This window comes from Colius striatus, chromosome 2 (genome assembly GCF_028858725.1).
Source record: "Colius striatus isolate bColStr4 chromosome 2, bColStr4.1.hap1, whole genome shotgun sequence".
Lineage (NCBI taxonomy): Eukaryota > Metazoa > Chordata > Aves > Coliiformes > Coliidae > Colius > Colius striatus.
Window position 1 is genome coordinate 15,163,327 of NC_084760.1, and position 24,469 is coordinate 15,187,795.

At 39.0% G+C, this 24,469-nt stretch overlaps 1 protein-coding gene across 1 annotated transcript in view; it reads right to left on the reverse strand.

Moving 5' to 3' along the window:
• Nucleotides 1–351: 351 nt before the first annotated feature.
• The window catches only part of CD109 (CD109 molecule), a 78,488-nt gene continuing 54,370 nt past the window's right edge, over nt 352–24,469 (reverse strand). Inside the window, exons 24-33 of the mRNA XM_061989786.1 lie at nt 23,114–23,195; nt 21,248–21,476; nt 20,547–20,712; nt 18,631–18,821; nt 15,049–15,204; nt 14,896–14,961; nt 9,840–9,976; nt 5,295–5,451; nt 4,773–4,875; nt 352–2,309 (exon numbers count right to left, since the gene is read on the reverse strand). Of these exons, the coding sequence (XP_061845770.1) occupies nt 2,119–2,309; nt 4,773–4,875; nt 5,295–5,451; nt 9,840–9,976; nt 14,896–14,961; nt 15,049–15,204; nt 18,631–18,821; nt 20,547–20,712; nt 21,248–21,476; nt 23,114–23,195 (1,478 nt within the window). The 3' untranslated portion in view covers nt 352–2,118. The remainder of the gene's footprint in view (nt 2,310–4,772; nt 4,876–5,294; nt 5,452–9,839; nt 9,977–14,895; nt 14,962–15,048; nt 15,205–18,630; nt 18,822–20,546; nt 20,713–21,247; nt 21,477–23,113; nt 23,196–24,469) is intronic.

Below are 24,469 nucleotides of genomic sequence, written 5' to 3' on the forward strand. Positions count from 1 at the left end.
TTCCAATTTACATCGTGATTGTTTTCTAGACCTTGCACTTGGCACAATTCAATCTATGCTCTCATGTATGAGTAAAGAATTTGAGACACAAAGATGCATTTCAGTTTGTATCTTGGTTTCTACCAGCTCTGGACCTGCGTAACCCAAGGGCATGACTTACATGTAAGATTCTTCAGTCTTTCCCTTCATGTGTGTCAGAGCGGCACAGACACTCATGTTAAGGCACTTAACCAACTTTTTAAGGAGCTAGATCCAAAGTGCATCAAAGACAAGTGCAAAGTGTGAACTGCCTACAAAGAACCAGGCCTCATTTTGTGAAAAATATTTTAAATGCTAAATATAGCTAAAGCAAAACAAATAAACCCACCTAAACTAGTTTTGCAGTTAAAAACCCTATACACCGGTATTTGAAGGCATCCACTTCAGGAGTTCAGGCCTATTCCCACGCAATCATTCACCAATTTCCTTTGTGAACCAAAGGATAGACTGTGAACAAAGTATAGATGAGCATAAAATAAAATAAAAAACATTTTAAGCAGTAACAAAATTTGAATAAAAATCAGAAATTGCTCAAGGAAAGTGACTGCCCTATTATTACATGTGCACATGTACACACTCCGTCTCAAAAAGCATTAAGGAAGGAAATTAACAGCCTTAAAATTTCTACCTGCTAGTTGGCAACTTCATTTCAGTAACTAGGAATGTTATCAGATTGGCTTTCTTATAGAAAAGAAGTAAGCATGAAAAGAAGTATCACAGGCAATGTTCAAGAAGGATAAATCGGCTGCCAGATAGGGAAGATGTTTACTCTACACACTCACTCAGAAAGAAAGAGCTTCCAAGCTCACACTTTCCCATGTTCATAGAGAACTGCAATGTCTCTCTATGTGCAAAGAGCAGGTTTGAATGTCTCTGTGCAAAGAGCAAGTTTGACTGTAAAAGCGTCTGCTGTTCTTCACTGTCCTCCTCCTCCATCCTACTTCAAAGCACTTAAGCATAAAAGGACGTGCCTAAAGTTAAGCAAACATGTCAATTATTGTGCTGGACTGAATGTATTTGTGGTCCAAACCTCCTAAAAGTCTCTCCCACCAAGCAACAGTAGTTGCATGCACAGATGGCATTCAGGGACAGCCAGCTGACATGGCACAGAGAGCAGTAAACAGATGTTTAGGGTTATGCCACTTAAATAACCAACAAGACAACACTGCAAATGCAAAATATAAATGATGTCCAGAGTGACATTTTTAAAAGACTTTCAAAAAACAGAAAAGGATCAAATCAGCTTTCACCCTTCTGGCTTCAAACACGACAGTGGACACCAACATTCTCACATGGAAAGAGAATTAGGTTTGCTTCTGAATAATCCTGGAAGATGATTTCACAAACATAGACTCCATCTTTGATACATTTACAGTAAAAGACTTTCAGAGTAAAAATGCATGAGAACATCCTGAAGCCTTATTTTCAAACATGATTAGCTTATGATTTGGCAAAAAATCCACCCAGCTTTTCTGTAATGATAAAAAAGGACTGACAATTTTCTGGAGCATTCAGCAGTTTCTAAATGCAGCACTTTTTGGCTCTGGGATCTGCTCTGAAGCCAGCTTTTTTTTTTATTTTCATATTATTCCCCATGAGAGTATACAGTGAAATTCAATATTCATGGTAAGTGTCATGCCTTCAGAACAGAACAAAGCAAGCTCTGATACCAAGCTCCCAGTGCTCTGCATACCAGCACTCCAACAGAGAAGCAGATAGCATTTCAGAAAACCATGGTAAACTAGCATACATCCCTAGGAAACAGGCACAGTTGAAAGATGGGATAAAAAGGGAGCAGGAACATGGCTCTAGGTTTGTATTTTCTCAGACTGCTTTCTCAGTAACTCTGTGCTTCTTCAGAAAATAACTTCAGTATGAAACTAACACTTGGAAAGTTTTTTCAGCAGACACTTAAAGTTCTGGCACAGCCAGAAATGTACCATATGGGCCAGCCCAGCTTTCCCTGAACGCAGCAGGAGTTTGGTCACTGTAATCACTAAAGACAAGCTGGTATCTCAACAAAAATTTTCTTTGGATAGTTTATGCAAACCTTAGATGTGAAACATATTCTGTTTCCTTTTACAACACCCAACTGCACAGCAAGTTTACGTGAAGGACAAACATCACACAGAACAAGGAGGCCAACGAAGAGTGCTGAAGCAAGGCTGGAGAGCCATCTCGGTGGCAAAGACTGCAGTCACTTTCACAGAAATCACAAGGGGTTATACTTTGCATTACTTCTGAATTGTAGCTTCTCACTGCTCTTCTCCCTGTTCGGAATGGTTACTTAACATTAGTGAATGAACTTTCGAGAACTGACCAAAAAAAGTAGCTTCCCCCAAACAAGCATTTTTAAAGGATGCACTAAACTCTGATGCAGGCCTTGACATACAGTGCAAAATACGTTCCAGAGTAGGTGTTTAAGGTCAGGAGTTAATCTTTGTTCTTCTCCCAAAACATGAAAATGTTCTAAATATATTCTGTCAAATGCTTGGTGAAAAGCACACTTTCATAGACTCAATCTCAACTGTTAGACCCAATCTGTTTTAAAAGGAATTTTGTCCCTACCTACACAGCAACCTCCATGACAAAGGAATTTGTACGCTTTACCTGGCAGGTTAGTGTCTATGACATTTAAGGGCTAGGTCTCTCCTAACTGATTCTTTCTCTCTCATTATTATATTTCAGAGCAACAGCTTCCTGAACCTGGGACTGCTCACCTCATCTAGCTCCCGCTCCTGCATTTTGTTCCCCCATTCCCTGAAGGGCTGCTAAAGAGCCAAACAGACTAGAAGCCTGGAAAATTGTATCCAATTCAAAAATATCAATACATGGTAATTGCTCACAGAACAAGCTTTTGCAAAATTTCATTCCCATAGTGGGTTTTTTTGGTTTGAAAGTTTTCATTTCAATTAGGGACATCACAATTTAGTTTTTTATTAGCAGTATTTTTTAACTGAAATGATGTTCAGTTTCCTTTCAGGCCTTGAGATATTAAAAAAATTAAAATAAAAGATGCATCTTTACAGGCTAAAATGGTTGCTTGATAACGACAACCACATACCTCTGAGCAAAGTGCAGCAGCAGTCATTTGAATGTGCTGGTAGCTGTGTATATTAGCCCTGTCAGATCTTGCTGGCACTGCTGTATTGGCATCCAAATCAGTATTTATGTCAGCTGTAGTATCTGCCACATAGACTTAACTTTCTTGATAAATGCCAAGACCTGAAAGCTCCTTACATATCTCCTAGCTCTGAATATGACATGAATCTGTCATCGTTACATAAAATATACACCTGCAACTTACGTCACCAACTATGAGAGTGATTGAAAATGACAGATTAAAATAAAAGCACATTCCTGTATTAGATAGGAAGCAGTTCTCTCAGAACTCAAAAACATGGCATATGTATATATGCTGACCAATAATATGTCTCTGTAATATAGCAATAGGAATGGTGTCTTGTAAAATAATATTTGAAGCAATCTTTTTCTTAAAGCCAAAGCTTTCTGTTGCAGCACAAATTTTAGGCCTTAAGGATATTAATTTGTATATTTAAATTAATATTGATTTATTAATTGAGAATTTATGGACACTAAATGTATTTAAATAGTATAAAAATATTTACACACGTGCATTTATATGTGACTTTTATATACACATATTCATCAGCCTATCTAATAGCATTCTTCTAAAAGACAAGGCCCTGAGCTCTTCTCCCAGGAACTGAAGCATGCAGAAATTCATTTTGGCCGTAGATTATAAGCGTTACGTTGTTTGCTGAAGTAAAAATTGCTGTAATTTGTTAAGCCAAATTTGTTAGGCCTTAAAACATGTAACTACATTGTCCATTAACCTATAACATCTGCTAATTTCCTACTTTAGTTTAAAATTCTCTGATTGAACAAGCATTTCAGCCCAAGAACAAACGAGATCTTCACCTAATTAAAGTAGTAGATATTGTTGCACAGTTTGTTGTCAGTTATCTAACAGAATGTGCTAAAATAATCCAGTAGGAAGAAAATTGCCTATATAACTTTTTTATGCCTTATCCCAAACCAAGCCCAAATCCTTAACCAAGTTTCAGCTAGCTGGTGTAATGAAAACTTCTCTAATACCTCCTCCAGCAGCTTGCAATCTTTATTTTGCTTTTCATTTTGCCCAAAAGCTTTGTACATTGCTGCCTTTCTCTAAAACCCACTCTACACAATGGAAAAACCCCAAAACAAACAACCCAAACAAAAAAAACTTTGAAATTGCTTTTGTCATGCACATCTTTTTCATGTAACTATAGAAATCAAAACACTGGCATTTTCTCCAGTGAAGGACTCTTAGCTCAAACAAAAAACATATGGAAATGCTACTTGAAAGGTAATAATTAACTTGGTGATTGAACCACAGTGAAATTGCTGCTTCATTTTGATACTTTAGGGAATACACTGGGATAGATTGAAGCCGATTTATACCAGCTGACAATTAAGTTATGACAATTCACACCAGCTGAGGAACCAACTCATTAGAACAGTAAACTTATATACCGGAAGACACTACTATTTATCAGACATTTAGGTATGTCAATGTCCAAAAAGGTTGCAATTCAATGAAAAAAAGTAAATTCCACTTTGATGTGGCTTTCTCTTCACTAAAAATTGTCCTATTTCCATAAAAAAAGAAGAAACTTTATTTTAAACTTATGAATCACTATGATCCATTTAGAATGACTGACACTTACTAGGTTCGTAGTAATCCACTACAGTCACTGAAGCATCTTGGATATTTGCAACTTTGAAGTCTCTGGTAGCTGGAATATCCATACAAACCTGTGTTTCATTTAGCTAGAAAAACAGAAGAGAAACATCCTGAGAACCCTGTTGATGGTGGTTTCATGGAAGAGGTAAGGACTTCAAAAGCTCAGCAGTAGTTCACTTACTTTCTAAAGACTTGGAGTTAGGATGCATACAAAGATGCTTATCTCATTTGTACTCATTTTGGCCAAATTATACACTTCTTGCAATGTCTGCCTTCTTCTATATGATTTTTAAGAGGTCTAATCTAGAAACCCCTTAAAAATATAACTCAGTTGAATCTATCCAATCAGTCTCACTAAAAACCACCGAAACTAATAATTCAATATGAATAACAGATGTTGATTTCCTCAAAGAATACAATCATGTCTTTCCAAATTTTAACCAAACAATGACACAGTCAAAGTTAACATCCCAACAAACATGTTTCTTCATTATTTTCAACTTACAGAGTCTAAGTATACGTTGACTTTTCCATTGTCCTTTTCAATCTTCTTAATTGTATTGTCTAATGGAATGAAATCGGGTGACACAGAGAAACCACTGAGTAAGCCAACCTCCATGAGGACCATACCACTCCTGGGAGCTGTGCCTGAACCCAAGTACCTTTGTAAAACACAGAAACAAAGAAACTTTTAGTAGAAATATAGTCCACTCTCCAAAAAAACCGCTTGATCAGTATCATGCTTTTGACACTGTCTCCCATAACATCCTCATCAGAAAGCTCAGGCAGTGTGGCTTGGATGAGTGGATAGTGAGGTGGATGGAGAGCTGGCTGAATGACAGAGCCCAGAGGGTGGTGATCAATGGCACAGAGTCGAGTTGGTGGCCTGTGGCCAGTGGAGTTCCACAGGGATCGATTCTGGGGCCAGTCTTGTTCAACATCTTCATCAACGACCTGGATGAGGGGACAGAGTGTACCCTCAGCAAGTTCCCTGATGACACCAAACCAGGAGAACGGGCTGATTCCCCAGAAGACTGCTGCCATTCAGCGGGATCTCAATCGGCTTGAGAGTTGGGCAGAGAGGAACCTCATGAGGTTCAACAAGGACAAGTGCAGAGTCCTGCATCTGGGAAGGAACAACCCCATGCACCAGGACAGGCTGGGGATTGACCTGCTGGAGAACAGCTCTGCAGAGAGACACCTGAGAGTTCCGACTGATAATAAACTAACCATGAGCCAGCAATGTGCCCTCATGGTCAAGAAGGTTGAGGGAGGTTCTTCTCCCCCTCTCCTCTGCCCTGGTGAGGCCTCATCTGGAGTCCTGTGTCCAGTTCTGGGCTCCTCAGCTCAAGAGGGACAGAGAACTTCTGGAGAGAGTCCAGCACAGGGCCACCAAGACGATCAGGGGACTGGAACATCTTTCATATGAGGAAAGGATGTGGGAACTGGGGCTGTTTAGTCTGGAAAAGAGGAGACTGAGAGGAGATCTTATTAACATTTACAAATATCTAAAGGGTGGGTGTCAGGAGGTTGGGACATCCCTTTTTTCTATTCTAGCTAGCAACAGGACAAGGGGTAATGGGATGAAGCTGGAACACAAGAAGTTTCACTTAAACAGAAGAAAGTGTGAGGGTGATGGAGCCCTGGCACAGGCTGCCCAGAGGGGTTGTGGAGGCTCCTTCCTTGGAGGTCTTCAAGACCTGCCTGGACATGTTCCTATGTGACCTGATCTAGGTGAACCTGCAATCTTCCAGTTTTGAAGATCTATCAGTAGCTGAAAGTAAATTGAATAAAACTATTTCTTTGTAGAGCTAGATAATTTTAAAAAAGGGAAGACTTTCTTTCAAAGCATTGTTGTTAAACCTGGCAGCACAGCTGATTGAACGCAGATATGACTTTGAAAGAAATACAGAATAACTGCTGACTTCAGTTGGCTCATGAGATTTGAAACAAATGAAACCATCTGTTGGATGACGTTCTGTGCCAAAGTAGCTGCTATTGAAAACAAATAACTGAATTGGAACTCGATGTAATTATTTCTGCATAATTACCAATAAGAGGGGAGGAAAATACCTAAGCTATCTAGCCAGCCTGGGGAGCTACCAAAATACTAACAGGTAACCAGTCAGCTTGGTGTTGTCAAAAAGTGAATAAGATATGTCTCCAGAAGTTATGAGGATCTGGCTCTCCGAACACCGAAAAGAGACAACCTTGGAGGTGGCTCCTGGTGTCATCTTTTCAATTCTATAGTCTTTTTAAAAAGGAAAAACAAATCACCACGCAAGAAGAATGACCAGTAAGACAAAGAAAAAAGACTTGAAACTTGTACCTGAAGAGAACTGAGAATGTTTTGAGTTGAATTTTATGTTTCATCTCTTCAGCAACATGAGATCTGTGTGAGACCCTCTCAAAGATGAGAGTGAATAGAACCATCAGTGATCAGTTTTCCATGTCTGGAAATAGCACGCAGGCAACAAGACTGATCAGAAAAGAAAGTGGCAGTCCCAGGTATGTGCCCTCCAAACACTGTGTTGAGGTAGCTCCTCTAACCAGGAGTCAGCTCCATTTGAATTAAGCATCATCTACTCCAGTGTCATAAAGAATATCCAGATGAGACAACCATGGCCAATTACTATGAAGCTGGTTTAAAGAAGGTGGAATATTCTGCATATTAGAGAAGGAAAAAATTGCAAAGCTAGAGCCTCCATCATCCAACTATGCATCCCCACAGCTAGCTAAACTGCTTGAGATTTCAGCAGTCTTTGCATAGTTGTCCACTTTGGTTTCTCTAGCAGAAAGCCACCTCATATTGTAAAGACAAATAGATCAACTTTAAACTATTTCAGGAATTTAATATCAATAATGCATATATTATATGCAATATATAATGAAAACTAAGAAGATGACTTTCAAGCCAAGCAATGAGAAATGAAGCCTCAGCCTGAAGAACAGAAACATGGACTTACTAGAATTTATACCAGTCCACTTTCCATCATAAGGGCTGATGGATCTTAATGTTCCAAATATTCTCCTGATGCAGTTTTATAATGCCACTAGATTTTCCCCTATCCTTTGAACACTTTGCAATTAAAACATCATCACTCTAGAGCCTTCCAGAGAAATGGAGCCTTTCCTGTCTGTATTCCCGAGCCAAAGATCTTAGCTAGAAAATCAGAATGCTCAGCCAAGACTTATCCCAGAGCCATCATGTAAGTCCTTTACATGTCAGGAGTTTGTGCTAGACTTTAGAAAGCTGTTGACACTTCATAGAAAACTTTAAAAGATAAAAAGTCCATTCTATTTCAAGAGCTCTCATGTATTTGAGTGTGCCTGCCCACCATCTGTATTACTGAATTGGTTACCAGAAACACATAAAAACAGGGCTCTGGCTTTGTGCCTGCTGGCTATTTCCCAAACAAAATCAATCCTCTCTGTACTAAAATCATATTCACATATTTACTCTAGCTGATTACTTGCTTGATGGTGTCACCTAGAGGCTCCATCTCCAGGCACAGCTCCTTTCTCGTAGGTAGAGCATAAAACTAGTTCTAGACATATGGTGTTTTAAGGTTTAAATAAATAACAAAAAGAGGATGTGGAGGAAAGGAATGCATGAGTAATTATGGAGGATCAGGTGGCATTTTGCTAATCTTGCCTTTACAAGGAACCTATTATAATGTCACAAGAAGAAAATGGTGTTTCTAGAGGAAGTATTCACAGACAAAATCATAAAATACAACAAATGTAGTCATCTTAACATCCTTGTCAATAATAAAAGATAGAAGGCAAAAACCCATAAATATATAGATATAAAGTCCTATAGGGTTTTCTGTGAAACATGCAGGGCTCTTTACTGAAGAAACTGTCAAGAGAACAAGCCTCTTTATATATTTCTTTTCACACATGTATCAACATTTTCACAGCAAGTAAAACTGAATCAGCAAAGCAGTCAAAGAAGCAATTGACTGACCTAGGAATATGCAATATGACTGTTCTATGTCACTGGTTCTCATCTGATCCAAATCCTACCCAGGTAACATCTGGTGGTTATGCTGTGGTCTCGGACGATATTCAGCTCAGTTCTTAGCAGATATTTAATAAACAAGAAACACCATACATCTCTGGGGACATTCAAAACCCACTTGGACAAGTTCCTGTGTGACCTGCTCTAGGTGGTACTGCTCTGACAGGGAAGTTGGACTGGATGATCTTTCAAGGTCCCTTCCAACCCTTGCGATTCTGTGATCCCTAATGATCTCTGATCCCTAGCCTGGCCAGAAAACTTGTCACCTCTTTCAGCTCTAGAAATGTGTTTACCAAAATATAGAATTATATTACCAAATTTGTAAGACACATTGGAAAAGAAAGACCACAAAGATACTTCAACAATAAGACAAAACTCTAGCTGAATTTATCATTACGTAAACATGGATTTTGACTCCAGCTAAAATTGTTTTGAGGAAAGTTTGTAAGTAGAGATGAAGAAAGAATTATTTCTTCCATTTCATGGTATTTTCAGCACTTCAGAACTTCCATCTCTCTTGACAAAACAAGAAGTATCTACTTACAGATCAGATGCAAAGCATTCTGTTCATCAAAGGTAAGAGTAATGGGCAGTTCCCATAGTCTGCTCACAGAAGTTAAAATGAATTGGAAGATACTCGTTCTGTTTTCAAGTCTGTCTCCAGTTCTCCATATAGCTAAGAAGCACTTGCACTAAATAAGTTTTTGAGTTTTTTCTTGTACTTCACACAAACTCTTCCATATTCCTCTAACATTTAACATACTATCATCTTTATATATATCTGTGAAAAAATATTGCCAGGCCAGCAACAATTTCACACAAAAGATCACTCTATTTATTGATTTATGAATTGATTCTTAATTTAACCACTGTTGTTTCTACAAGTATTTTTTATTCTGTTTAGTTACGAGTTTATATACCATAAATTAGTAAATCCATACAAACAAGACAATTTAGCTAATTTTAAATAATTTAAAAGCTATATAGACAAATAGGTGTATGAGATGCTCCAGTTGAATAATTTACCTTGTGCACACATTCAAAGTCAAATGGTTTTTATCATCTTTGTCATCCTTGACATCAACATTCAAGTCAAAGGCTTCTTTTCTTCGCACAGATCTGAGTCTCTGATCAGTATGTTTTGTGTTGTAAATAACATTGAGCTGTGGATTGCAAGTAGAAGCATTAGATTAAATATGTAAAGCAAATCTGTCTGGTTAAATAACTAAGTTTCTAACAGTATAATGCCAGAGGAGTGCTCACATGAGACAGGATACATGGCCTGGTATCTGACAATTGCACACATGAGATTCAGAGGAACTCTCTGAAAGAACATCCTTGCTCGATAGACACTGATATGTGGGTTTTTTGCTTCCTTCAGGGCAGTTTCATCCCAATCAGATACCAGCAGATGCCATATACCCCATCCCTCTGCCATCACTGCAGAAATTTGCTCCTGGCATTGGGCAGGAAAGAAGCACCTATAATCCAGGCAAGAGAAGATGATGATAAAGGGTTGGTATCAGGAGGATGAGGTGACACATTTTTCTGTAGTCTTCAGCAACAGGACAAGGGCAATGGACAGAAGCTGGAACGCAAAAAGTTCCACTTAAACACAAGGTAAAACTTTTTTACTGTGAGTGTGAGGGAGCCCTGGAAAGGCTGCTCAGGGAGGGTGTGGAATCTCCTTCTCTGGAGATTTACAAACCCACCTGGACACGTTCCTGTGAGACCTGATCTAAGTGGACCTGCTTTAGTAAGGGGGTTGGACTAGATGATCTCTAAAGGTCCCTTCCAACCCCAACTATTCTATGATTCTATGATCTGCTCTCTTAGTCAAGATAAAACACATGGTAGGGCAAGGGAGAATCTTTAATTTTGGTAGAAAAAATAATTAGAAAACGGCTCAAATAACTCCCCTTGCAAGTCCTCAACATGCACTCTGCTTGGCTAAGGAAAAGGGAACAAAGAGTGCCTCTGGAAAATCATAGTCCCTATACAACAGTTTCTGGCAGTAAATAAAAAACTGACAATCCACATTTAAAGATATAACAGTGAGTGTTCCAAGTTATAGGTTACTAAGTCAGTTATAGGCTAGCAAGTCCATGCAAACAGAGGAGTCATTAAATTCTGATTTTTGCTTTTGCTGCTCATTCCTTGATATGAAAGTTACACTCAGAAAGTTACTACACAGAAGATTCCTGTTGCCTTGCCCTGCATTGCTGTATGAGTACAGAGCCAATTCTATACTGGCACTAAGGACAACGGTGGTGCAACAGTGAAGATTTATCCTCTACAACTGCTTTGCAGGAGAAGGCAGTACCAAAGATGAAGTCAACCTAGAAAGCCTGCCAGTTAAAGGCATGCACAAAGTTTGGTAAAGACAAGCTGGCAGTGCCTCAAGATCTGTCATCACAGAAACAAAGCTGTTTTAATTTTTGCCAAAAAAAAGCTAATAAATGGGGATTTGCTGCCAATGCAAGAAGTCTGAAACCACATAGTGAACAGGTCAATCAGATAGTATTTTCATGGAATGAGTTATCGCTGTTACGGTCTGACTTTCCATATTTCTCATGACAATGAAGGAAAAATCTTTTTCACAACACAGTTTAATTAAAGTCTCCTTCTTTATACACTCTTACTTCAAGAACAGAAGGCTATTATACAGAAACTAGCATCAAATTAACAAAACGTGCAACTGTATTTCTCCTTAACCCTTTCAAAAAGTAGCTGCTAAAGGTAAAAGCAGAACTGGTCCAGTCTGCAAACAGTTCTGGTGAGAGGCCTGAGAAGAGAAACCTAAAGGCTATTCTGCATGAGAGAGATGCTTGTAACAGTATCTGACCCAACCAGCTGCACTACCTTTCAAAAAACATGACTGATTTATAACACCCTTATTGCTCTCTCTTTCCCTAACCTTTTTGTTTTTCAGCTAGAAGCACAAATGTGCTCAATTGAGGGCATGAATTTAATGAAATCATCACCAATATTTCTGTCCCTTTTTGACTTAGTATCCACTCAAACTGTAAGGAATAAATATGAGTACATGTCACAGTGTACCTTTTTAGGTACCATCACACTAAATAACATTCAGTCCCTTGCCTAAGTCTACGAAAATATGCTGTGGTAAAAAACAGTCAGTGCTTTTCAGAGGTGATTCTCAGTTTTTCCCTCACTTGCTCTCTATAGGAGACCAAGAGCTCACGGAGATCTTGTTTGCCTACCCACTTTGCCCATACCCATTCGTCTTGAGCTTGCCCACCCTTCTGTCATTGCTAGTCCAGTATTTCATAGGCATTCTCCTTCCTTAGAGAAGGCATGGGGCATACCAAATTTTTAATGCATTTGCCAAGCTCAGTTCACAGTGATTCAGACAACAGAGAGGTGTTTCTTCCAAGACTTTATGCAGGCCACCCAGGGATGACTGTTTCTTTGACACCTCTGTCAAGAGTTGCCTTTCATATACCCTAACTCTAAAAGCATCCTCTCTTCCCTCTTGCAAAGTCAGTGTCTTAGGTCATCCATAGTATGTTCCCACATAATGAAGGGATGAGCTGGGAGACTTTGCAGGACCACAGAGTTGCAAGTAAATGTCTGCTTTTGCAATTAAAGTATCAAAAAATAAATACATTTTATGAGATTCTGCAGGGTCAGGAGTGAATGCACTGTCAACCTGCACACACAGACAGTGAGATTTCACAAAATCTAAGAATCCATTCTGTTGGGAAAACAGCCTTTTGGACTGCTTGGACAAAATCCTTTATCAAATGGACCAAATCTTGTGTTTTGTGATACTTAAATTAATTGCATTTGGCCAGAAAGTTGAATCCCAGAAGAGTGAATCTTCACTGCATATTGGTGGGCCAAGGCAATGAAACCCTGCTGAAGAAATGTGATCACAATGTCATATGCTGTCTAATTTATTAAATGTGACCCAGATCTAGCTTGTGACTGAGAAAATAGAAATCTCATTCAAATGGCAAGAGTGCTCTTCCATTTAGAATACCAGAGCTGCCAAAGGATGCAGAAGGAAAGAACTGATCCCAGCAAAGAAAAGGCTTTGGAGAACCTACTCCAGTGTGTTAAGTACAGTATTTTGAATCAATTCACAGCATTTCTGACTCAAACTGCAGGAAAAAAAGGCAACAGCATGATCACCTAAACAAAGACAATAATCTGGAGTTTGTTCCTGAATACCAGTTATTTGGGATCACATTTGCATATTCATACAACAAACGAGGACCTTAAACCATGGTGCTATACACCCCCAAGGAGCCCTGTAATTGCAGAGCAAACTGCTGGCTATTCTGGGTGGAAGACTTCTGTACAGTCTTCACCAGACACGCTGGTTTGGATGCACAATTTTCTTTCTGGCAAAAATGTAATTGGAACCAATGTGCTTCCACAAAAGGCATTCATTTCAACAAATCAGAGTCTTCCAGCAAGAAACAATTTGCTGAAAAGTTTTTGACCAGCTCGCCTGACAAATTAGTTGACTTAATATCAGGGAGTATTTCTCAATTATTACAGTTAAGTAGTTTCTAACTGTTCTGGAGCCCTACTTTGTTACATTCCATACCCACACACACAGAAACCATGGATGTGTGAATGCAGTCCTGCTGAGATGTTCATTCCTATCTTGGCCTGCAGGTCTGAATCTAAATTATCCTCTGAAACTTCTGAACTCTGCTGTAAACTCGATCTGCACTTCTGGGAATTAATAAACACAGGTCATGATTTATGGCACTGTTGATTTTTCAGACTGGTGCTAAATGAATGAAGTGTATCTCTTGCTGTTGTTCACCACTGAAAGGTAGATGTGAAGGTATCTTTGTAAATGTCTGATATCCAAAAGCATATTTACCAACCATCACCATGCTTTTTTGTTTTCCGGATGCGTAAGAACACTGAAGTGAAGGTCAGGTTGGAAGGAACTTGAGATGGAATCTGACCTGGCATAAAACTTCAAGACAATTAAAGGCAGACTAAGTTCAGTTTTCCCAAGTATGATTAGAAGTCTGGTAGAAACTCTGTCTGCTTTTGTGATACAGTCAATTATGAGTTTATCGATATACTTCTAATAAAATGAGTTTCTCATGCTCAGAGACTAATACTTGTGTATGATCCATAGTTTTTCAAAGGTCTTCGCTTTTACCTGTGTGGTTCTAAGTCACTGTCATCGACAGGAAAGCAGGGAAGAGAGACTCATTAGTGATCATTTCAAATCAGATCTTGTTTCCTTATATGGTATTTCTTATAGGGTTAGGGAAAAACTTGGGGACAGAATTCCTTCAGAACTTTAATCTCTGCTATGGGGAAAGAGGAAGAAGCTGAAAAGGCTATTTATGGTTTGCTAGTTCTACAGCATACGCTGATCACACCATATTTGTTTAAATACAAGTAAAGATGTTTGAATTTACACTACTGAAACAGTCTTCTACAGGACAGGCAGAAAAGGGATAGCTATATCTCCTTCCACTCTTTTACAATGCCCTATTTTTGGCTGATGCTAAAGCATATATTACTGTTGGCAGTTTGCAGGATCCTTTCACTCTGCCTTTCATGCAATTTCAGAACAGTGTGAAAATTGTTGGAGAACCTGGCAGCAATACCCTTTTAATTTTTAGTGTTTCCACCACTGCTGTATTCTAAGGAAAGCAGCTCTAATAACTTACTATGAGTTTACTATGTAAATGAGGCATTTCTGCCTGGTCCACATGCCTTTTTTAACTCTGATCGTTGTGCCTGCCAAGGTACCCCTGGAGTCCCTTATCTTGCAAACTGACACTGCATTTGTGCAGGAGGACAAGGCTGCTTTGGGATGGCTCTGACCCTCACAAGTGCCCCAAAACTGTCAATCACCCAGCAGTGCTTAATGGCCAGGCCACCCAATAAAAACAATCACATGAGTATGTCCATTCACACAAGATTTGGTTCACAGCATTCTTTACTAATTAAAGTGCTTTAGTACTGATTTAAGACATTTCAGAAGATTGTTTTTATTAACATGTTTTATAAAGCTTTGAAAATACACCTTCCTAATAGACAGCATACTTTTAGCAACGATATCTCCATTGCATACCTGAAAAACAGCAAATCCTGTTCCCTCCGCTGCCACTGTAATTGTCATTGGTTGTGCAGGGGCAATCTGAAAGACAGGTCAGTAAAACAGTACTTTCAAAGTGCTTTCAGCCAACAGACTGGATGACTAAAGCATTGCTGCTTTCTACAGTACCTCCTTGGTCTGAAGCAGAAAACGGTTTCGAGTATCAATTGAAAATATTTCTGGTATTTCCAAGGAAGGTGCTGTCACTGTTACATCCACTTCTGTTTTGCCTGCCGTTGTGAGAGTTGCAAACACACTCAAGGCTTGCAGAGCCACCACCGTGTCCTGTGGAGAGAAACAAACCCTTCAGTACTAAACAGAAGATTGCATAGTGAATTACTTGTGTATAGGCCACGCCTTGGGGAGCTCACAGTCCCTGTTTTGTCCCATTTGTTGATTATCCCAGAATCTTCATGCAGCCACCTCCACACACCTCCACTGGGATTCCACTGGCATGAAGGATCCCCGAAGAGAAGAGGTATGCCAACACAGGACAACAAGTTCGCTACTGTAACATGCAATGGAAAAATGAGGTGAGAGCCAGCTAAGGAAACTTTCCTCTTGTGCAAGGTTTGTGAAAGATCTGACATGCTGGTAGACAAAGCAGTGAGAATCACACACCATACAGACAGCAAAGAGAAAGCCAATGAGGAAAGCAATGATACTGCTACTTTCTGTATATATTTAGTGACAATCACTGAAGCAAAAGCTATAGGTCTGAAAAACTATTAATGTTTATCTGTTAAAAAAAAGCCTGAAATGAGTTTTTATCACAATCCTGGCAACAATTTCAAAGGGGCTCAGCACAGTTTTTATACTCTACTTTTGATCAAAAGGTTTTGTGCAATTGTTTAACCACTGCAGAATATGCTTATAAACACATTATGATCCATATATCTCTAAAACTCTCTGTTTATCTTTGTGCAGGTTTAGGTCTCCACATTTTGAACACAAGCAGTTCTTAACCATTAGGTCCAGCACAGTTCAATGGATGAGAATGTTAACATTCACTATTTTCTGAAAAAAAATACAGTAATCAATTACAGATTTCTAATGCTTACCAGGGATTTTCCTGTTTGTGTAGTTCTTTTGCACTGATTTTTAACCAGCAACAGTAAAGGAACTGGCCTTGCAGGCTCAGGACACAGAGGTGTTTTATCCATCCTTAGGTTACATCTAGCTACAAAATTCTAACGTAACAGCAGCTCACTAATTATGACACGGTGACCATGCCACACCTTAACGTACCACCAGCACGTGCTACCTATTTACTCTAAATTATTAGAAACCATTCTCCTTCCCATGCTGTGTCCTTCTCTGAGAGGACCCACTTCACTGATTGCTTGAAATCCAGAAATAGAAGCTGACAAGCAACAGCACCAAAGTTGCTGGTACACTGAATCACTATAGCTGGGATTCCAAATCAAGTGCTTAATATGGTGTGACAATAGATGAAACTAGTGGGCTACAGGAAGATTTAATAGTCTGGAGTAAGTAATACACTTTTTCAATAGGTGTCCAATATTTACCCTGAAGAAATGCCTTTGATTACTCCTTTGCACAAGACAGTGACAAAACATTTGAATGACTCTGCCCTTACTCAGACTCACTGAATCATAGAACATTCCAGGTTAGAGGGGATCTCAAAAGATCATCTAGTCCAATATTTCATGCGAAATGAAGCCTAGACAAGATTATCTAATATCCTGACCAATTGCATCTTGAAAACCTCCTGTGCATGTCTGTTTCTGATGAAGATTTACAGCTTGGAAGCCCAAACTTACACAACTTCTTTCACATTGAAGTCAATTAAACTACAGCTACCTATCACATCTATATATCTGATCTGTCTTATAGACCTAAGGTTCTGTAAGAACTTGTGAAAGAATCCAATTTTAATAATTTCAAAGCAAAACATGCTGGCTGTTACCTAAGTTGTGGAAACCCAGGAACACCTTGAAGCGGGGTTTCCAACTCGTTACACTTACATTTCTCACATTTACATTTCTCTCATTAAGTTCACAGAGATTGCAAAACATCTAGAAATGCTATCTGCCATCGCTGAAGGTGACTTCAGAGCTCTCCTACATCCCAGGCTCAAACGACTCTCAGAAACACAGGTGAAAAAATGATGAGTGTTCCCCTTGGCCTGCTCTAAAGCAGAAGATATACTCAAGGCTGTTCCCCACAAAACACTCACAGCTGAAGTACAAAGCACACAGCTCAGTATCACTATGCTGCATCCAATACATAACTTAGAAAATTAAGGAATGCATTCTCAAGACGGGCTCATAGGCCTCTCTTGCACAGCAAGACAGGCTTTACAGAATTTGCTACTCTTCCCTATCATATAAATTTACATGGATATATATGTCATTTTTTTGGTATGAATTGTATTTCTATATGTACAAAATATTTAATTTTTATGCCAAACATTAAAAGTATTATAAGGCAAAATATACTGATTGAAAATGCATAGTAAGCTATACTATGTATAAAAATTGCAGTGAGTGATCATATCTTAACTTAGAAAACCCCACACATGCAGCTGATTACTCTCCTTCTTACAGTTTAACAATATATTAAGTTTCTAATGTAATAAATTCATGGAAGGAAACACTCCAAACATTCTTTTTTCAGCAATCTTAGAAGTTAAGAAAAAGTCTGGGGTCACTTCAACAATTTTAAAAAGGCATCTACAGAGACACTGGAGTAATTTTGAATAAAAATAATTTAGACTATGGAAGAACAAAAGGATTAAATAAATTTCTTAACTTCATCCTCAGGGGTAAATGGTACACTGCTGGATTTTCAGACTTTCGAATAAAAATGGTTTCTGGAGAATAGAGAAAAGCTTTTTCAACTCATTTACTCTTCCAATAACAAGCAAGAATTAACATATTAAGAAAACACTAGAACCTCAGGGAACCAGGCTGATTCTTAAATTGCATTTTATTTAGTTGAACTAATTTCTCTCAGTTTAATACCAACAAACATTTGAAAATATTGGATAGCTTGTACAGCTTGGTACCAAGCAGTATGATGAAATGTGACATTTTATTGTGATCAGCATTTGTAGTTAATTTAAAAGCTAGTTTAAACTAATTTCTGGATGCCAGCACAGCTTACAAGATGTGGTTTCAATAACATGGAAACCTCCTGGAGATAATGAAGATCTGCCAAATTTCATGGCCCATCAAAAATCTAAACAATAATGAGGACAAAGTACATTATTAAGACCAACTGCCAACAGAGGCACTAGGTTAGGTTGTTTCTCAAAAACCCCCTTTTCTTATCTTGGTTTATAGCCTTCCAGGAGTTTGAGGACCCATACGTGGAAAAAACAGAAAGAGGTTTCTCTCCTTGGAAAGAAAGTATGCACATACATTTCTCATACTTGCTTGGAAAATCTAGTTATCTTTTTCATGGGCATCACTTCTTAATATCTTTTATTATTAAAGTTTTATATAATCAAGGTGACACTCTAATTCTGTCTTTTCTCATACTTGCCAAAACACTAAAACTGGTAGTCCAGGCTTAAGATGTCAATGTTACAAAGAATGCAAGCTTGCACATAACCAAAGCTGTTACAGAAAACCAAAATTTGGTAATTACTATGTAAAAAAAAATGGTCCCTCCTCTCTTTTTCTTTTTTGAAATACACAATTCCATATAGGAAGTACAGCAAAGCCCCTTGAGACAAGATATTACCTGAGTAGATGAAAATCCCCCAAGGTGATTTCTTTGCTGACTTAGCCATTTCATAATAGGGATTCCTTCTGCTAATCTGTCCTGATGAAAGTGCGAGAGCAGAGCGTATGCTGCAAGTTCAATATCAATGGACCTCGGCTGCCAAGAGTCAGAAATTTCAGAAGCAGGTGTTATCCAGAAACGAAACTCTCCTGCAAAAGGAACCAAAAACAACCTCAGATCCACAGACTGACATCTTTGGACTTCCAGGAAAGATTTAAGGGAAATCTCGTAATTAATGTTTTAGATACGGGATCTATCAAGGTTAATATTGTCTTAATGTTTAGGCCCATAAAGCAATTCCTCAGAAGTGTCTGAATCTAGATAGAAAATAAGATGGAGTCCAAATGGTCACTTCCATTGATTTCAGTGAACTTTACACTTATCTTTTTGCTATCAGCCCAAAGGGCTCAATAAAGAAGCCCTTGTGAAAAGGTCACCTCGTTGCTGGGGTGCTCCTTCATCTTCAGGACTAGAGAAGGCACCTCAGGCAGCACACCTGCTCACTAGGTTCATTATTATAGAATCATAGAATGGTAGGGGTTGGAAGGGACCTTTAGAGATCATCTAGTCCAACCCCCCTGCAGAAGCAGGTTCACCTAGACCAGGTTGCATAGGAACATGTCCAGGCGGGTCTTGAAGACCTCCAAGGAAGGAGACTCCACAACCCCTCTGGGCAGCCTGTGCCAGGGCTCCCTCACCTCAACAGTGAAATAGTTTTTTCTTATATTTCTTATATTTTTTCTTATATAGAACTTTTTGTGTTCCAGCTTCATCCCATTACCCCTTGTCCTGTTGCTAGCTACTATAGAATAAAGGGATGTCCCAACCTCCTGACACCCATCATTTAGATATTTGTTAATAAGATCTCTCCTCCGTCTCCTCTTCTCCAGACTGAACAGCCCCAGTTCCCGCAGCCTTTCTTCACATGAAAGATGTTCCAGTCCCCTGATCACCTTGATGGCCCTGTGCTGGACTCTCTCCAGCAGTTCTCTTTCCCTCTTGAGCTGAGGAGTCCAGAACTGTTCATAGGACTCCAGATGAGGCCTCACCAGGGCAGAGTAGAGGGGAGAAGAACCTCCCTCCACCTGCTGGCCACACTCTTCTTAATGCATCCCAGCTGAGTAAAGCCTTCCAAAAAAGTGACTTCCTCCCTTCCCAAAACTGACTGTCCAAAAGGCCTAACTCAGTAAATACAGGGACATCCAAGAGGCTCCACTTCTAGGCTACAACAAGAATTCTTTCAGATTTTTCAAGAGGACAGTTACTACTTTGAGCCAAAACCTTCCAGTTCTCGTACTCTTTATGGTCTGGTCTTCCCCCAAAAATAGGGAATAAAATTCAGATCTGCTGAACTTGGAAAATGTTAAATATAATGAGACAATGCGTCCCTATAGAAAATGCAACAGACATCTGGATTGTCTTACAGAAAGTCCAATCCTTGAACTCTTAATTGTGATACAGATTATAACTATTTGCCTCCCAATACCCTCCTGATCTATCCAAACCACTTCAGAGTAGCTAACCTTATCTATCTCTCTTTAATCTTACAGGGTTGATCTTAAAAGCGCACATAACAACATGGGAAAACTAACAAATAATGCCCTCCAACAGCATCACAGTGCTGCAGTACATCAGAAACGCTGTAAATGAGATTGAAACGCTTAGCTTTGTTGTGACTTGTCATTCATTTATATACACTTTTCATGAAGGCTGTCTTGGAAGTTCTTAGCTTTTTCTCTACATCATGCTCAAAACAGATTTGAATTCAGAAGGACTCCATCTCTAATTCTACATGCATCTGTAGATATATGATAGGTCTTATTAAATTTGACAAAAATACTTCTATAGAACTGTGTAAGATCATTGTGCTTTACCTTGGTGTTCTGCTCTCTGGTTCAGAATATTCAGGGCTTCCTTTGCCTTTGTACTTTTTGCCCAGGACAATGCATATGTCACAAGTGCCAAAGTGTAATTATCCGAAATGCCTTCTTCTAATTTATCTTCCAGAAAGTTTGTAGCGCTCTTGATGACATAAGCATGCTGGAAATTAACATCACGTTGAAGAAGGCAGAGTGAACAAAATATATATTGAAACGCTGTCATTTAAAAGAAAAATTTGTACCAAACCAGAAACATTACTATCACCAAACAACAACCAAGAAACAGTGAAAATCTCTTTGAGCATCCCACGCACGTACCTCAGAGGCAAGCTTTTTCAACTGGCACTGTCTTTTATGAATGTCCGTAATTGCAATGAATTCATTTGGAATGACTTAACATCTCTAAGGATAGTTTCCCCCATAAATTTCTTTGCAAGTTCTTGGACTAAAGCCATGCAAATATTCTTGGAAAAAGCAACCACCTTTATAACTTGCAAAGGCACATAAAACTGAAGCGTCTACCAGCATGATTTTGTGTTGTCTCAGGTAGGTAAGGGAAGTTTAACAAAATCAGTTACATTTTGCCTCTGTTCAGATATCTCTCTGTTTCCTTAAACCACCAGTGTTTGCCAGGTGCTAATAACAATTTATGGAATGTTCCAGCAACTATTAATTCTATTTATGAATTCCAATACCTGTTTATCTGCAAACCCCAGGAGGGATGACATGATGTAAGCTGTGAGAGTGATTGGATTATTGGTGCCTCCTTGAAGATCACTGTTTAACACTTTCCCAGGCTCATTAAATTCTCCATTTAATTTCTGATGCCGGACAATCCACTTGGCTGTATCCATCAGTACATCTTGGTCAATATCTATGAATGGACGAGCTTGAAGGAAACATCTTAATACAAAAGCTGATAACCTTGAGGAAAAGGTTAATTAAATAGAACAAAATTAGCAACACATTACAGCTTCATCTGTTTAAGATGATATAAGAATTCTGTGATTCATGAGGTGTTCTACACACAACTCCCAAGCACAGAGGAAGATACATGCCTCATATAGACAAGCTTAACCCACCAAAAAATGAAGCTCTGTCCTTGTTCCCAAAGATGACCCCTTTTGCAGTTGTTATGTTTCAAAATAAACACAAAGTACAGACTCCAAGTCTGCCAGCACATGCACATCTTTACTCAAATGTTGCTCTCATCTTCCACTGCTACGCTAAAGTTACAAAAAAATTGTAGTTTACAATGTAATGCAGTTATGAGTGTGATGGTAATTATCTCAATTGTCCTGGTAATTATATCATTGAAACAATCGTTGTCTTATTGTTAGTAACTTCAACTTCTGCTCTGACTCTTTCTTTTTCCAAGCATGCATTTGTGGGAGATCTTATTAATATTTACAATTATCTAAATGGTGAGTATCAGGAGGTTGGGACATCCGTTTTTCTATAGTAGCTAGCAACAGGACAAGGGGTAATGGGATGAAGCTGGAACACAAAAAGTTCTATTTAAACACAAGAAAAAACTATTTTACTGTTCAGGTGAGGGAGCCCTGGCACAGGCTGCCCAGGGAGTGTGTGGAGGCTCCTTCCTTGGAGGTCTTCAAGACCCACCTGGATACATTTTTGTGCAACTGGATCTAGGTTGACCTGCTTCTGCAGTGGAGGTTGGACCAGATTATATCTAAAAGTTCCTTCCAGCCCCTACCATTCCATGATTCTATGATTCTATGATTATTTAAAGTACCAGGGTTGCCAGTACAGATAAATTATTTTAATCTTCCAATCCATTAATAATGAATTTAAGGCACATCCCACTGACATCAATGAAAGGTGCACACTGACTGCAGGAGTGACTCAATCAGTGGCAGAGTAACTGTGATGGTTCTATTTAAAGTCAGCAACACATACTGAAATACATTAGTATATTTAAACTAACTGAACATGGGTTAGCTGAACACAGTGCTGGAACTTGTCCCAGTTACCTATGTAGTGTCCACTGCTATGCTCACTATGTTTCTCAGGGAGAAATTCAGCACTGAAAAGGCCTTTTCAGCCGTATTTTCAGTCTCAAAAAAACGAAGTGTGAGAGAGATAGGCAGGAGAAAATTTTACCACCAGTAACTGTTCATCCCCTAGGAAACGCCTCAGTCAGTCCTCAACCTCCAGCATGGAGAAAACTCAAAATCTGTTCAAAGCAATGATGACTGCATAGCCCTAAACAGTGTTAGCCAACTGCAAAAAATAAGTCATTCAATTATTATTCTTCATTCCTTTGAGGAAAGCAACAGAAAATTTTCAGACCAAGCCTTTCTCCTGGCTAAAATAATTCATCATTCCTCTTTTCAAAATTAAAAAGCTTTGCCCTAATAATAGCCTTGGCAGCATGTTAGCCAGCAGAATGACCTTAGAGTTGGCCTAAACACATAGTGAAAATCAGGCAGAAGGCTAATACAACTGGAAATCTTTACCAGCTTCACAAAAATTTTTCAGTCGTGGGGAAAATATCTAAAATACTCAAATTCCACAGTGAATCTGCCAGAATTACTTACCATGTGCTCCCAGAGGGATCTTCATTTCCAAAGGCACTAAAAGAGCCATCATCCCTCTGGAAAAGCAGCTCTCTCTGATAGCCTAAAGTGGAGAAGCAGAGAGGTATTGAGCATTCTCCTCTCATGTGCGTCCCAGCACAAACTGCCTGTTGATGTGGAGTGAGGCACTTTCTAATGCTGAGAAGGGCAGAACTTGAGCTCATATTTCATTTAAAATCTCCCAAATATGTAGGAACACACAAAACTGAGCAGGAGATGATAAGCAGGCAGCAGTAACACGAAGGTTCCATCTACAAAAACAGAACCAGAAGCTCCTGCTCCCACTCATCTGCCATCCAAACACAACAGCACAGGGCAGAATGACCTGTTTCCACGTAAGTCGGTGGCTCCAGGGGCACTGCAGCAAGTTCAGAGTAGAGTAGCAGCTATGCTATACACGCTAGCAGTTGAGCTTCAGCACTTTGGGGAGCTGGAGTTGTGCACCTACAGAAATGCTCTATAGTTCCGGTAGACAGAAGCAAAATAAACAGACCTGATTTTGAGCAGCTTGCTTTTGCACAGACTAGCTATCAGAAAAAGGATTATTAAAGGACTAGCTATCAGGAAAAGTGTGATAGAAGAGACTATTCTGAAATGAATGAAAATTTTCAGCAGACCTGAAGATCCTCAAATGCTAAAAAAGATTAATATCATATTTCAAAGATTTTTCAGGACCCAGAACAAGTGCAGCTTTCTCCTGAACATTGACTGTCTATGATAAAAGGGCCCCAAGGACTCACTAGTTGCTCATGATCACCAGCAGCATCCTTATTCAATAGTTGACTTCAATAGAGAGATAATGTTCACTGAAGTTAGAAATGAAGAGCTTCCTATGATATGCAACTCACTGTAATTTCTAACATCTAAACTCTTCCTTCCATTTTTATTGCCAGAACAATATCCATAACAATAATAATATCAATTTATAGCATTTCACAAGATATCTTTTCTTCTTTCCCCCTTTATTGTCTTTTTCCTTGGTTTGACTACCTTGGTTATTGTAATTCAGAAAGCATTCTCATTAGTCTAACACCTGAGAGATACAGACACAATTCTGAATCAGACAGAAGGAAAGCCTTCAGGCAAATATCATTAACTCCCACACAAATTAATTGACAAATACATTCTGTGAGGTCCATCCAACTGCAACCACTCCCCTGCAAAATGTTCCTTGCTTTTACTGATAAAAGCTTTAGTCACCCACTTACATACTATCCTCCATGTAGATTCATAGTAGTGAACCACAGCCTTAACTACTGAGGAACAAATGGCCTAGTCCCTCAATCTAAGTCACAGTGTAAGATGAAATCCTAGTCA